The sequence below is a fragment of the Sprattus sprattus genome (assembly GCF_963457725.1).
Source record: "Sprattus sprattus genome assembly, chromosome: 2".
Classification (NCBI taxonomy): Eukaryota; Metazoa; Chordata; class Actinopteri; order Clupeiformes; family Clupeidae; genus Sprattus; species Sprattus sprattus.
In genome coordinates this window covers 20,292,538-20,307,188 of record NC_137921.1, presented here as the reverse complement: position 1 = coordinate 20,307,188, position 14,651 = coordinate 20,292,538, and the positions used below count along the sequence as shown (strand labels likewise).

General features: G+C 39.4%; 1 protein-coding gene and 1 long non-coding RNA gene across 2 annotated transcripts; one reads left to right on the top strand and one right to left on the bottom strand.

The window, feature by feature from the left end:
* Positions 1-468: 468 nt before the first annotated feature.
* knl1 (kinetochore scaffold 1) lies at positions 469-11,209 on the bottom strand (the record flags this gene model as incomplete). Its single annotated transcript, XM_080860718.1, has 24 exons — positions 11,133-11,209; positions 10,785-10,824; positions 10,549-10,608; positions 10,105-10,193; positions 9,923-10,014; positions 9,240-9,292; positions 7,454-9,005; positions 4,632-7,168; positions 4,306-4,441; positions 4,112-4,179; positions 3,798-3,896; positions 3,572-3,687; positions 3,286-3,376; positions 3,079-3,195; positions 2,911-2,998; positions 2,640-2,726; positions 2,477-2,516; positions 2,077-2,181; positions 1,894-1,994; positions 1,710-1,775; positions 1,508-1,611; positions 1,027-1,148; positions 792-917; positions 469-565 (listed from the first exon to the last, which is right to left on the bottom strand). The coding sequence occupies exons 1-24, from the start codon at positions 11,159-11,161 to the stop codon at positions 469-471; spliced, it is 6,015 nt and encodes a 2,004-aa protein (XP_080716844.1). The 5' UTR covers positions 11,162-11,209.
* A 2,148-nt stretch (positions 11,210-13,357) lies between these two features.
* LOC308360310 lies at positions 13,358-14,211 on the top strand. Its single transcript, XR_013968517.1, has 4 exons — positions 13,358-13,473; positions 13,628-13,689; positions 13,991-14,065; positions 14,170-14,211. It is a non-coding gene; the product is annotated as an uncharacterized lncRNA (long non-coding RNA).
* The last annotated feature ends 440 nt before the right edge of the window (positions 14,212-14,651 follow it).

Genomic DNA, 14,651 nt, shown 5'->3' with positions numbered 1-14,651 from the left:
CATAGTGCTTCGAAAGAAAATGTCTTGTAATACGCTACATGCAACACAAATGGAATAACATTGCCTGGTGTATGACCGTATGTAGAGATGAAAGAAAAATCTATTCTAAATGCAACCATTTATTTATATCAGTTACATTTCATCAATTTTGCTTAACATTAACGGCAAAGTGAAAAGATAAATGACAGAATTTTGAACAACTGTTAACATTTCAAATATGTGTTCTCAGCTGCCAGTGTGAGATTATCCTGCCTTAATTGTTAATTTTAAAAAGTTAAGTGTGGGACACAACGTAATGAGTACATTATCTCTATAAACATTTATTCAGATCTTAACTGGGTAATATACACAATATACAACAGACAAAACATTTATAGCAACATAATGACAAAACAATTACTTTAACAAAATATATAAAATGTATTCCACTATTTGGACACCAGGTGGAATTTTGATCATCAAAATGTTTTAGACAAGGAGATGATCATGAATCATCTTGATAAACTTGGTCAAGTAGCCCTTGGCTGGTTCAATGGACGAGAGTACATCCTCAATCTGGTCAACGCTGGTGGGGAAAAAGTGAAAAATTTAGACTTGTTGCAATAATTCATGTTCACTGACAGGTTGAAAACAACCAAGGTGCTCAGTTAAATCAAACTGTACACACAAAAAACTCATAATGCTCGTGCACAGAGTGCAATGCGACAATTCAGACAGCTTTTTGCATATACAATAACATAGTCCGTGGTCAGTCACAAGACAAAGCAAGTAACCCCGATTTACTAATTTACCTTGTATTTCCAATGTAGTTCTGGAAGCTATGGACCTTAATCCCTCCAAAGGGGTAAGCACAGGTAACCATCAGGGTTAGCTGAAACTTGACAAACGCCTTGAGGCTGGAGAAAACTATTTGGACCCTGAAATGAAAATCATGAGACGGGTGAACAGGCTTGCTTATAACCATTTGTAAGAATTAGAATAGTGCCACTGGGAGATAAAGGACTTGATGAAAGACTTTAGACTTACTTCCTGTCTGCACAGCTGATCTCTAGGACGCTCAGTCTCAGCGCTCCCCACCTCTTCAGCCGGTGGATCTCCTCACCGAGAAGACGGATGCGGCTCACCCCCAGGCTCACATCATGTAGGAGCTAAGAAGGGAGAGCAGTCGCTCAGTCACATTAGTAATGAGTGCAAAGCACTGATGAGTTAAAAGGTGTGGTAAGTAGTATTTGTAGTCAAAAGATGAAAATGTCTCATGGCTAATAAATTATGAAATACCTCTGAAGGCACAATAAAGTGTTCCCCAATATTACTGCACTTTACCCCCTCAGTTTCAGTCTTTTTTATTTGTTTATGTCTAGGCCTTCTAAACTAAATTCTTAATTGAATATGCTGTCTAGCCTATTAGCGTCTTCCAGTAGTGACCTTTCAGACCTACTAAAAGTAGGGTCACAGAAGAGTCCGATAACCCGTCCTTTCCATTTTTCCTTTTGCCATGAATTCTTACCATTGGAATGTCGCGAGTGGTGGAGTACCTCTTCAACCAACCAGACTTAAAGAGTTGGGAGAGCAGGTCATGGACCATTATAGAGTGGCACTCAGATTTGTCTGCTTTAGAAAAAGGAAAAAACAAACAAAAAAAAAACATAAATTGAGACAAAATTCCTCAAAAAGTAGAATTAAATAAACTGACAAGACTATGAACTAACCGTCTGATTGAAAATTAAATGAAACATCAAGAACTTTCTGTTCCGTATCATTTGGGGCAAGCATTTCTAAGGAAAAAAAAGATGAAAGTGCACAAATAAGAGACTTTATCAAACATTCAGAAATCACATGAGGACATAAGTGATTCATATTCTTTAAAATGAATGTGTGAAAAGTGCTACGTACCATTGGGCGGTTGATGTACCACCTCTAACAATAGTGTGTTATGTAGAAAACCAAACAGAGTCCTTCCATTTTCTTTCAAGCTCAACTTCCATTCGTTCACACTGGAAACCAGCAAAAATGTTAAATTAAAATATTAACATGATACCTAGAGCTATACTTTCTCAAAATATATCAGAAAGTTACCTGTGTAGAACCGAGGTGTGTTTCTTTATATCTTTCACCTCCTCCTGTAATCTGTCCAATTGTTCTGCTTTGTTCTTCTTCTCACTTTCCACGTGGACCATTTGCCTGCACAGACCACCATCTTCATTTTTTGCACCAAATATTTTCAATGACACTGAAAATGAATTGTCTAAAAGGCAGAGATGCCACTGTATTTTTCTGTCATGCAATTACCAAGGCAAAGTTTGTGTAATCTTCTGTTAATTCCCACATTAAATCATACAAAGAGCACCCAAAAGTTGTCACCATATATACCTTGACTTTGAAACTGTGGGGAGATGCATATTACAATACTTCTCCTTAAACTTTCCCTGTGGAACTCTTATTTTAACTTTGTTATCACAGAGGAAAATATGCTCACCTTTGTTTCTCAGCAACAGCACTGTCCAAGCGTTCAAGTTCTATGACAACAAATATATAAAAATACATTTGGGAAAAAAGCAAGTGTGTCAAATATTATCCCTAGATTTTTCCTTACATCTGGTTTATGAAAGCTGTCAAATTTGTGGACGCTGGCTTTTTACCTTCTTGTCTCTCTCTCAGGGCCGGCTGTTTTTCACTCTGTGCATGCACTTGGTCAACTCTCAGGGCACTATCCACAGCTTCCAATTCTACAGGACCAAATAACAGAGAAGCACAGTGTGGTCAAGGCTACAAGTCTTATCTAGAGTCGGAATGTAATAATCTGATTCAATGAAAAATAATAATTTTTCAAACATATCTACTTAAAACCTAGTGACAAGAAATCAATGAATAAATTAATTAATTAAAAAAGGAAAAACAAATGTAACATACCAACTTCCAAATCATGAATACACGCATCAAGATCTTTCAGTACTGTATCGGTTTCCAACACCTTTTCCTCAAGTTTATGTTTGGTCACCTTTGATTGGATAGAATGAATGAATGCATAAACTGTGTATGAAAATGTAAAGTATTCAAACTTTTGTAGAAAGCTCATACCTGTGTTGTGTGCAAAAGTTCAGAGTACATGCCAAACTTCATTTCATGAGAAAGCATTTTGCTTCTTTTTCTGAAATGCACCTTTCTTTCCTTCAACTTGGAACCAAAGCTCAGTAGCTAGAGAAAACATCACAAAAATGACAGTCAAGTCTACAGTCAACTTCAATCAACACCACAATTACTTAGAAAATCTTATCAGGACAATACCTGTTCCTCAGATAAGTTTGTCAACTCCTGCCCAAGCGACTCATTGATGTGTCTGAGTGGACAGTCTTGTTCCAGCATTCGTGACTTGAGTCTGGAACCAAAGACAGCAAATAAGATTCATCCCTACCCTTATAGAAAAAAAATAGCACCGACACTGGCAAAAAGTGTTGATCATTTCAAGGGCGGTTGTCGATTTACCATTCACCACCAGTCATCAAAAGTTGACACAGACATCAATAGTTATTTCAGCAGCATATTAATGTAAACATTAGCAATAGATACATACCCTTCGACCATTGCAGCGAGCTTCTCACAATCAGCTTCATAAACCCTCTGTTTAAGTCGGTAGATGAACAGCTCCTTCAGTAAGTGTTCCATTTTTGGTGTTGGGTCAGGTGAAAACTACAGAAGGGAGCCATGTTTCATGTGAGCGTTACAACTATGACATGTTTTAAACATTTACACCACAAGACTGCAAACACTGATGTGCTTGGGAGTCGTATGACTCTCACATTGTCAGGGAGGGCACTTGGACGAGATCTGTAGATGACGATGTCGATGCCAAAGTGCCTCAGGAACTCATTCACGGTGATGCTTCCATCTTCAATTTTCTGAAAATCAAGATATACTTAACCATCAATCAACATACACATATTTCCAAGTCAAAAGATGCCCCCATTGCTCAACATATAGCACAAAATGCCAACACCACAAAGGACATAGGTAATACCCAGGGAATATACATACAAATGAAAATTCAGGCTGCTGTAGATGACAACATTTGCTAAATGAACAGATGTTCATTGCAAAAGATAATTTTGCTTACCTTGTAAAAATCTGATTCATAATCCAAATTCCTGTCAATCTGGGAGTCACACTGGCTGTACTTGTATGCTGAGAAGTAAAAAAATAAAACGATAACCAACCAAATATTTACAGAATTCATAAAATTGGGCTAAAATAAGTCAGAGCATATTGACATCTTTCTTAAGGTTCACATTAGACAAGGGAGTCTCTCACTTGACTCAAAAGTGGCCTCAGATTTAATGTAGGTGGAGTTACTGCTGGAGCTGGTACCATCAATTGTCTTAGTCATCACATTAGAAGCTTCCTCTGTAGCATTAGTCTCCCACTGGTTGCTACTAAGAGCTGACCCCTGTAAAGAAAGACATTTCTAATATTTGAAAATTTCAGGCAACAGCCCATAGAAAAAAACCCATCCCAAATATAAGAACTTCTATGCAGTGGAATGGCTTTTACAGAGTGAAGTATTTATATTATAATACATTTATATTATATTTTTAAATAGAACTTAAAAAAAAAAAAAAAAAAAATGTACACCTTACCTTGACTTCAGTGGGTAAGACTTCTTGTTTTCTCTTCTGCTCTAGAGGCATATTGTCATGGTCATCCTCTAGGCGCGGCCTTTTCAGGTTTTTGGTGACATTCAGAGTCGGTGAGACATTATGCACCAGGTCTTCTGGCAACTGGTTTGCATTGCAGTGGCCTTCTTCCTCCTGGGTTTGCTTGAAAGAATAGTCATCAACAGCTCCTGAAATGTCCTCGTCGATGCTCATCTCAGGAAGCTGCTCAGCAAGGAAACCATCCATCTCAGAGTTGCCTGGATTGGAAGTGGCATCTAGGTTGATTTCGAGTAAGTTACTTTTGAAGGTTTTTGTGGTTTCAGATACATGATCAGTAATTATTGGTTTTGGTCTTGATGGCAGTTTGGGTAGAAATCCACCATATGAGAGTCGTGCTGCGAGTGGTTTAGTCTCATGGTTGTCCAACGAGGTCATTCTGGAGCTTTCTACATGATCTGGTTGTTCAGTTAACACTTCTACAGTCTCCTGGTTACTGCAACCTATTGGGTCTGCCATTTCAGGATTTTCTGTGAACTTTTCTGTCACCTCCAAACGGGGTAATGGTACAGTTGCACTGCTTACTACACTTTGGGCCGGGTCATTGAAAGTTTGTGAAATACGTCTCAGTTTAGACTGTAGATCTAGCAGGCTTTTCCGCCTAGACTTAGATTTTTGGGATATGGGATCAATTCGCTTGGTGACAGTATGATCAGGTGGAGAAACTGGATCTGGTTCGGCTGAGTCAACTTTTTCTTCTGTGCACAAAGAGCTCCTTTTGCCATGATGAATATCTCGGCCCCTAACACTACTGGACTCTCCAATGACTTCCCTACTCTGAGACATGAGGGCAACAGGATCTTCCTCATGAAGCAGTGCACCATAACGTTCATCAGAGGCCAGTTGGGCAGACTTTGTCATCTTCAAGACATAGCCTTCATCAGAAGAGCACTGTGTTTTTGACTCGGCTGCCATATATGGCACAGACTTTGTCACTTGTGAATCAGCAGTGACATGTTTGCTGCTAGTCAGCTCCATGTCATCTACTCTAAGAGATGGAAAGACCTTCTGGCCAGTAATGAATGATAAGTCAGTGGTAATTCCCTCAGATTCACAAGGGTTAGAAATGAAGGGATCTAATGGGAAGAATTTCTTAGTAGTACTTTTATAGCCATCGTTTACTTCACTGGGATCAGAGTCCATAGCAGCTGCTTTATGAGTTGTAAATCCCATGTCTTCACCAGCGGTTGACATTTGCAACACACTGGCCTGACTAGCCATTTGACTGGAGGGAAATGTTGCAGTCATGGGCAAAATGCTATTCTTCCATTTAGTGGTTAGAGTGTGGACCTTGGGGTCACTATCCCCACTCATCCTTTTATTTTTAGCATCAATGACAACAGTCTGACTTCGTGTTATTTCCATGTCGTCCCCACTTACAGTTGTTGCCTCCTGTCTTTCGGAATAAGGATCATTCCCAAACATGGTATTCTGTAATGATGAAGGCACATAAGGCAAACTTTTCATCATGCTTTTCCTCAAAAGGCTTTCTTTAATTGGCTGGCTAGACTCAGTCAAATCTTTTTGACTTTCAGCAATTTCCATTTGACTGGAATGAGATAAGCCATTGCCAGTAATTCCTCTGTTTTTGGAGTCAATGACAACAGTTTGACTTCTGGTGATTTCCATGTCGTCTGCTTCTGAACAAAGTGCTTCCACATGTGGTTGGCTCTGTTGGACTGTCTGGTTTAAGAAAACACGTGGACTGGTTTGATCGGTTCCATCTCTGACAGAGTGACGAAGGGCTTCAGTCATCTCCATACAGTCATCATTTTTTGAGAACAGCACACTTTTGTTGGTGGAAAGACTTTTCCTTGATTTTGGTGCCTTAACCTGGTTGTAGTCTTTGGAATCAATCACCACTGTTTGGCTCTTTGTCATTTCCATGTCATTAGAATCTGATGTGACTGCCCACAAACTCTTGCCATTATCCGGAACATTTTGGTTTATGTTTAGATCCATGGAAACACTCCGAGTGTCACATTCTATTCTGTTAGAGTAGCTGTCTGCCTCTATGTGTCCAGAAAGGGCTTCAGTCATCTCCATACCATCATCATTTTGGGCAAACATCACACTCCTATTGGTGGACAGACTTTTCCTCGACCTAACAGGCTTTCCCTGTTTGTAGGCTTTAGAATCAATGACCACAGTTTGACTTCTGGTGATTTCCATGTCGTCTGCTTCTGAACAAAGTGCTTCCACATGTGGTTGGCTCTGTTGGACTGTCTGGTTTAAGAAAACACGTGGACTGGTTTGATCGGTTCCATCTCTGACAGAGTGACGATTTGCATCTATGTGTCCAGTAAGGGCTTCAGTCATCTCCATACAGTCATCATTTTTTGAGAACAGCACACTTTTGTTGGTGGAAAGACTTTTCCTTGATTTTGGTGCCTTAACCTGGTTGTAGTCTTTGGAATCAATCACCACTGTTTGGCTCTTTGTCATTTCCATGTCATTAGAATCTGATGTGACTGCCCACAAACTCTTGCCATTATCCGAAACATTTTGGTTTATGTTTAGATCCATGGAAACACTCCGAGTGTCACATTCTATTCTGTTAGAGTAGCTGTCTGCCTCTATGTGTCCAGAAAGGGCTTCAGTCATCTCCATACCATCATCATTTTGGGCAAACATCACACTCCTATTGGTGGACAGACTTTTCCTCGACCTAACGGGCTTTTCCTGTCTGTAGGCTTTAGAATCAATGACCACAGTTTGACTCGTTGTCATTTCCATGCCATCAGAATCTAATGCGGTTCCAGTCTGATTAATCTTCATATCCATGGAGGCACTCTGACTGCCACGTTCTCTTGCCTCCATGTGACCAGTAAAAGGTTCAGTGAACTCCCTACCCTCACCATTTTGTGCAAATATAAGACTTCTGGTTGCGGACAGACTTTTTCGTATTTTATTGGGCCCATCCCGCTCGTAGCCCTTGCTGTCAATGACGACTGTCTGGCTCTTTGTCAGTTCCATATCATCGGTCTTGGCAAGGTCAACAGTCCACATATCATTTTGAAAATGACTTATCCTCTGTTGCTGACTTACAGGTTGGGCAGTGTGGACAAAAGCCCCCCTGGGTTTTGAGAGAGAGAACCTTTTTTCTGTCTGGACACGCATCTTCTGTGGGATATTTTCCTGTACCTCAGTCCCATCAATGACTCCTGTAAGCTCCATTCCAACGTTATTGGCGGAGAAAATCTGTGTTTGGTTGGGATCCAGAAAAGACCTTTCACTCACCACGTCCATACTTTTGAAGTTGATTGCAACTGTCTGACTCCTTGTCAAGTCCATGTCATCTGGATCAGGTGATTTCAGGGAACCTACCAAACCATCAAAATACAGTTTAGATACATTGGTGCTGCCCTGTCCGATGGCCCACTGCTTCTCTCTCCGTGTTGCCTGTTGGCTTTGGAGACAACCTCTTCTGTCAATTGCAACTGTGTGACTTTTTGTTAGATCCATGAAGTCATGTTCAGCTGATGGGGTTGTGGACCTCCTAAGGCTAAGGCCTTGAGGTTTTGAAACAGAGAGGTCTGACAGAGCAGGAGGCTGGTTCTCTTTGTTGACTACACTACGGGCATTCAGTCTGGCAAAAAAGCTGTTTGAATCCACTTTCTGGTTATGAAATGGAACGCTGCTAGGCTGAATAGCAGGGAAAGTCTCCTCATTTTTTGCATTACCGAGTCCCTTTGGTTTGGTCAAGCTTGCAAGAAACACTTCAAAATCTCCATCAGTGGCAGCCTTATGAGCAAGTTCCACATTTCTTTGTGGCATGTTGTCTTCCTTGTTTATGGTCTTAAAGATTCCACTTACTGGCATCTCTGCTCTCTTAGTGAAGTTTAAGTCAGTTTCATTTGAGTCGTCATCAATCATAACTGTGTGAGAATGGGTCATATCCATGTGTGCTGTATCGTCCCCTCCAAACAGCAATGTCTGATCTCTAGCCATGTAAGGGCTTTCATTTCTTGATTTATTCCCAACTCCCTTTTGCTGGGACATACTTGCGAGGAAAGCTCCAAAATCTGAATCCGGCTCTGCGTTTTGAGAGTATGCATTTTCTTTGTCAACAAGAGAGACGTTTTTTTGTAGCACGGCATCTTCCATTTTCGTAGGTTTACATATCCTGCTGACTGACATCTCCGTATTGATTGTGAAATTCAGGCCACTTTTATCAGATTCCTTATCAATGAGAACTGTATGACAGTGAGTCATGTCCATGCATGCAGTGTCTTCTCCAAACTGTACCGTCTTATCGTTACAACTGTCTGGCAGAAATACATCTGGGAAGAACTGATTCTATTTGAGATATTTAAAAGAAACAAAAACAATCAAAACATGGAGTGAGAAACACAGGAATCGTTACATCTGTATTAAATCAATTTTCCTTAAATAGACAGACAAAGCATGGCTCTTCACCACAACTAACTTTAACACAAGACTGCAATAACATTTATATAGTTTCAACATTTAAGGGTTATTCAAACAAGTTGAATAATGTGCAAAGCATCGAAGTGCATAAACTTGGCTAACCTCATCCATTTGATGTGATACTTGCAGGGGTGCCTTCAATAGGTTTTCAATGCCTGTGAGAAAGATAAAAGGAATGTGTCATAATGTAGGAGCGGCAAAATTGACCCCCCCCAAAACAGTCAAAGAAAAACTGAAAGGAAACTTCAGAAACACAATGCTTACCATCATACGTGACCCTAAAAGATAAAATCCGAAAAGAGTTTATTATGTTAGTTAAATGTTACCAGTTGTCAATGTATCACATATTCACATTGACATTTTACATTATCCTTTCACTGGCATTAAACAGTTTTAATCCATTCCAACAAGGAAGTCCTGCAAGTTGTTAAACACTGCTTAAAAAAAGGTTGGACTTACTTTGCATCTTGACTGTCTGCCCCTGTTTACAGAGTGAAATGAAAAGAGTGAAATTAAATACAAAAATAGAAGTGCATGCAATATTTCTAAGTGTATCGAGTCAGCACAGGTGTCTGTTTTATGCAAGTCATGTGTTGATAATCGTTGTAATTAAAAGGCCTTTCCAGTGTACACTAAAAGGTTAGGTCACAGACTCTCATTGTGTACGCATCCTGCTTCCCATATTACAAACCCCCATTCAAGTACATGTATTTTAACTGAATATTTGACTTCTTAAATATGGTGTGCTACAGAAGAACTGAAATCAGACTTCTCTTCTTTCTGATTCAAGAAGTACAAATTAGAATGAGAAGAATACTTACCCATAGGTGTCAAACTTGGTGAAGGACTCTGTTCTTCAGAAGAGCTTGTAATGTCCCTGAAAAGTAAAAGGCACCGTGCTATAGGAATTGACCGGTTTGAGAAAACATCATGCGGACAACTTGCTTTTAAGCTGATGACCACTTACTTGGCAAAGACAACCACATTTTTTGTAGCAGCAAAGCTGACTCTCCTTGAGCTCCTCCTTTTCTCTGTTGGTTTGCTCTTCTCCCCCTGCTAAAAATTAAACACATGAACTAGCCTGTCAGTTTCCATCCAGAGAAAGAACTGTCTGCATATCACAGGTATATTAATACGTTTTTGCTGTTGATAAATGAAAATGCTTTTGGGCTTGAAATGATGGTATGGCACTGAGGACATGATAAAAACATGTATAACTTTACATACTTTGTTTCAGCACTTTGTTGAGTATCTCTTTTTTAAAAGTCAACGGCTAAATAAAAAATATCACATTTTAAGTAGCATGCGCAGAAAAGGAACCTATTATCCTTAGATGTCATTTTTATAGGCTTACAAGCGTTTCCATTTTTCAACAATGAGACCCAACCCTGGCATGAACCATTTTACCAACCTGAGGCTCCTTCAGACTAGACTCTGTCACTTTGACAGAGGTCCGTGGTGCTTTTAAAATCTGAGTGACAAGACAAACGTGAACAGTTAGCAATTCGATGCTTATGGTCTAAAGTTATACAGGTGTCGCAATAATTACAACAAAGTACCTAGTTAGGTCAGAGCAAACGGGTCAAATGCCAAGACATAAATTAAATGTGGACTAGCAGTCAAGTTAAATTGGCTAACGTTACCAACCGAGGAAATTCGCCTTCTGCTTGATCCGACTCGCTCAAAGCTGTAAATAACATCAGGTATAATCGGCGTTAGTTTCATCCAGGGATAAGGTTAACATAGACAGGGTGACTGTAGGGGGTTGCAGTGGCTACAGTTTGACTACAACTGGTTAATCAAAAGAAATATCAGAGAAAGCTACTTTAAAGACTAGCTAGTTATGCTATGCTAGCCAACGTTTGTTATTATGACTGTCGTACATTGACATGAGCTAAATTAGCTTAGCTATCCAAGTAAACTAACGGACATTTATAAAGCCAAATTGGCGTTTCATTAGCTTAAAACATAGCAAATGCAGTTGGCATTACTCACTCGAAATTGAATGTTTCGGTGGATTCCATTATTGTGGGTCCTTTTGTTTGCGACCGATATCAGACAGACGTTTTCAGCCCTCTGTTCAGTTTGAATTTAACCGCTCCTTCCTGAGTATGCGCAGTAATAGCAATCTTCTATGTAGCTTCAGATTTGAGTTGTATTCCCATCTAGTGGAAGAAAACGGCAATGCATTTGACAAACTAGTACAGTGCACTGAACATAGTAGTAGTACAGTAAGTATTATTGTGCCTCTCCCACTCTCATAACCTTTGTACAAAATATTAACATTTGTGATGTTGTTATGATGCTAACTTTCATGTACAACCAGAGTGTGTAAAAACTATCCGATACGATACTACTCACTTCACGAAAAAAAAACAAAGTACTGACATTTAGGAGGTTGTAGCAGATACTCCAAACCAGTTAGAGGCAGTAGTCAACTTCTTGGCGGGGTACGGAAGTGACGCATAGATGTTCTATTTTCAAAATTTCTTAAGCGCCACGGATTGTTTGGCAGATTGGTGCTGATGGTTAGCATATTTCGGAAGAATTTTGTATGATTTTACTTAAACTTAGTGCAGGTAAGAAACCCAGTTATAAAACCTATCAGGAAGCACAATGAACAACATTATAAAATGTGACTGGAGGAGATTAGCCGATCGGCTCCATTCGATTAGAAGAGGAGGATAGACAGTTGGTTGGAATATGTCTGCTAAGTAACTGTATTTGTTCACTAAAGTTGCGTTACTTAACTGAACTGTTGGTGAATAAACATGAGATGGCTAGCTAGTGTATATAGCAAAGGAGGTAGTGATAATATTAGTTAACGTCATGTCATGAGAGTCCTTAAAAACAGCACCTTTCATCTGGTCATTCTTAGGTCCTGCTCCGAAGATGAAAAAAGCGACTACGATCCATTTTAGGGAAACGTCTGATGCCAAAGCAGCGGTGCTTAAACCTGTTTGCGACAATGTTGTCAGGTATTACCTTCTTGTTTCCTACTTTTGTTATTCCCTCCCTCTTCATTTCCTTGAATTTTTAATGTGCGTACTTTTCCTTTCAGAAAAAACGCTAACACGAGGACATTAAAAGGGTAAGTGTCCTTGACGTTAATGTTTCATACCGAAACGGTACAAACAACTAACTTGCTATTATAACAACCACAAAACATTATTTCTTACAACACATGACTTTCCTGAAATGTTGATGATTTACGGTTGTGCAGGTTGTAGTGTGTAAAGATGTAAAAGTGGACACGCTACATCTAAATGTGGACATCCATGTGCCATGAAAGCATGTACACTGTTACTCGCTGTTACTCGATTTTAAATGCTTAAACTTTGAGTTTATAAATGACTGGTTGGACAAACCAGCAAGTTCCTCTTATAGCAGCTCAATTGGGTGACTGGACAGGTAATTCCATGATGGACAACATTTGAACAGGCTTTATCCTACACAAATATGATTTGCAAAGCTTGGCGGCATGCTTTGGGCTTTGGACTTGGAAATTGAAACAGACCAATTGCACAGATCAGTGAGAATCTCATGTTTCTGTAAAATACTGTGGTATACACACTGGTCCAATGTTCCCTATATTTTCTTTTGTAGAAAGCCTTGGCAAAGTTTATCCACCAGTTATCACAGCAGTCAAGTGTGTGAATGGTATATTGCCAATAACGTTATTGCCATGCTTGTTACAGATAATGTTGCTTTAATAAATGTGAGCATTTAATACTGAACTACGCAGATATTATTTTAAAAACTGTTTTTTGGGGGGTGTTTCCAAACCTTTGGAGGGCATGGTATTTTGATTTTAAAACTGCAGTTATTCGCACAATTTCACAACTTCTACAATATTGTTTGAAGTTCAAGAAGCAATGTTATTACACAGGCCTTCCACACGTTATGGAGCACAACATGAGCTAAAGGAACAAAATCAGCTTCTGATATCCACCAATGAAGACCTTCAGAAACATGTCTTCGAAATGGAGGCAAGTGAAATTGAGTTTTTGTGTTCTGTGTTTTTCATGGCTGGTATGGTCTGACTTGTAAGTGGAAAGTCGTAGTACAGACATTAACAGTCTCATGACAGTTTCTTTGATTATCATAGTATTACCCTGTTGAGTTTTACCAAACCATAATGATCAGACTGTTTGAGTAGTACGGACTGGTGATTTATTGTGTGTGTGTGTGTGTGTGTACTGTGTTTTCACTGTGGTATAGAATAAGATAGCTCTTCTGGAGCAGCAGTGTGGCGATGTCAAGGGAGAAAACTCAGAAATACAGAAGCGTCTGAGAGACTGCCATACTCTTCTTGTTGCAGCTAACATTGACCCAGGTGCCCTACTGTATTTTTATAATTTTCGGTGTCATTGACTTGCAGTCATTATGTCACCGCATCCACATTTGCCTGCAGATTTGTCTTATACATGATGAAGTATTTTGAAACCAGTAGCTATTAAATATTTTCTTTCTCAATTAAATCCTTCCAGTGCTTGGTGAGCACATACATGAAGCATCTAATGAGACTGAGGAGCAGAGGAAGGAGGTTATGGTAAGAGTAAGATTCCATTTGATTTCCTCCGTCATAGCTGACATGTTACAAGACTTTCAGTTGGGAGATGGGATTGGGATGGTTTTATTTATTTATTTATTATTTCTTTGCATGATTGCATCATATCAACCCACAGCCCCAGAAATGACAGTTCTATCTACACACAGCCGCTCTTTTAGGAAGTCACTGTGGTGCAAAACGTCTACTTTGTAATTACTGTAACTACTTATTAAAAAAAAAAAAGACATTTATACAGGCATAATACAGGCATTATATTTGACCCCTTTTGCACAACTTGTAGAATATTTCCAAAAACCTACTGAACGAGCTGGAAAAGTTTGACTCAATGGCATCAGCCCACAGAGGACAACTGGAGGTAAGTTCCCCACGTACACGCAGTGTTGCAATGATGAGGCAAGACCATACAAATGTGAGCATTGATGATAAATACAGTTTGGATTTGGCCATATTACTTTCTAGGAAATACAGAACGTCATGAAGGACCTGAAAGAGGCACGGGAGAAACTGAGGGAGGAGAGGGGCACCATCAAACTGGAGGTGGAGGAAATGGAGAGGGATTTGGAAGAGGCAGAACAGCTATTACTGGGATGACAAGAACAGGAGCATTTGATTTTCTATTTTACATATTTCAATTGATTCAATAAATATATTTTACTCTGGGACAGTGGTCAGACTCTTTATGTAACATTTGTAATTTATTAGGTAGGTTAAGTTAAGGTACATGGTTTACACAACCTAACAATTTCAAATGTTGCATTTTTACTCAAAAGTTGAGACACACTACTGAATTCCATTCTTAGGTAAGCGAAGACATTACAAAATAGAATCTATAAGTGGACTGTAGCTTTAAAGTAGGAATAAGGAGTTTGGTCTAAAACTAGCTAGCTCTCTACTCCTAGGCATTCAATCACCAACAGCACATATGGCACTGATAAAAATTT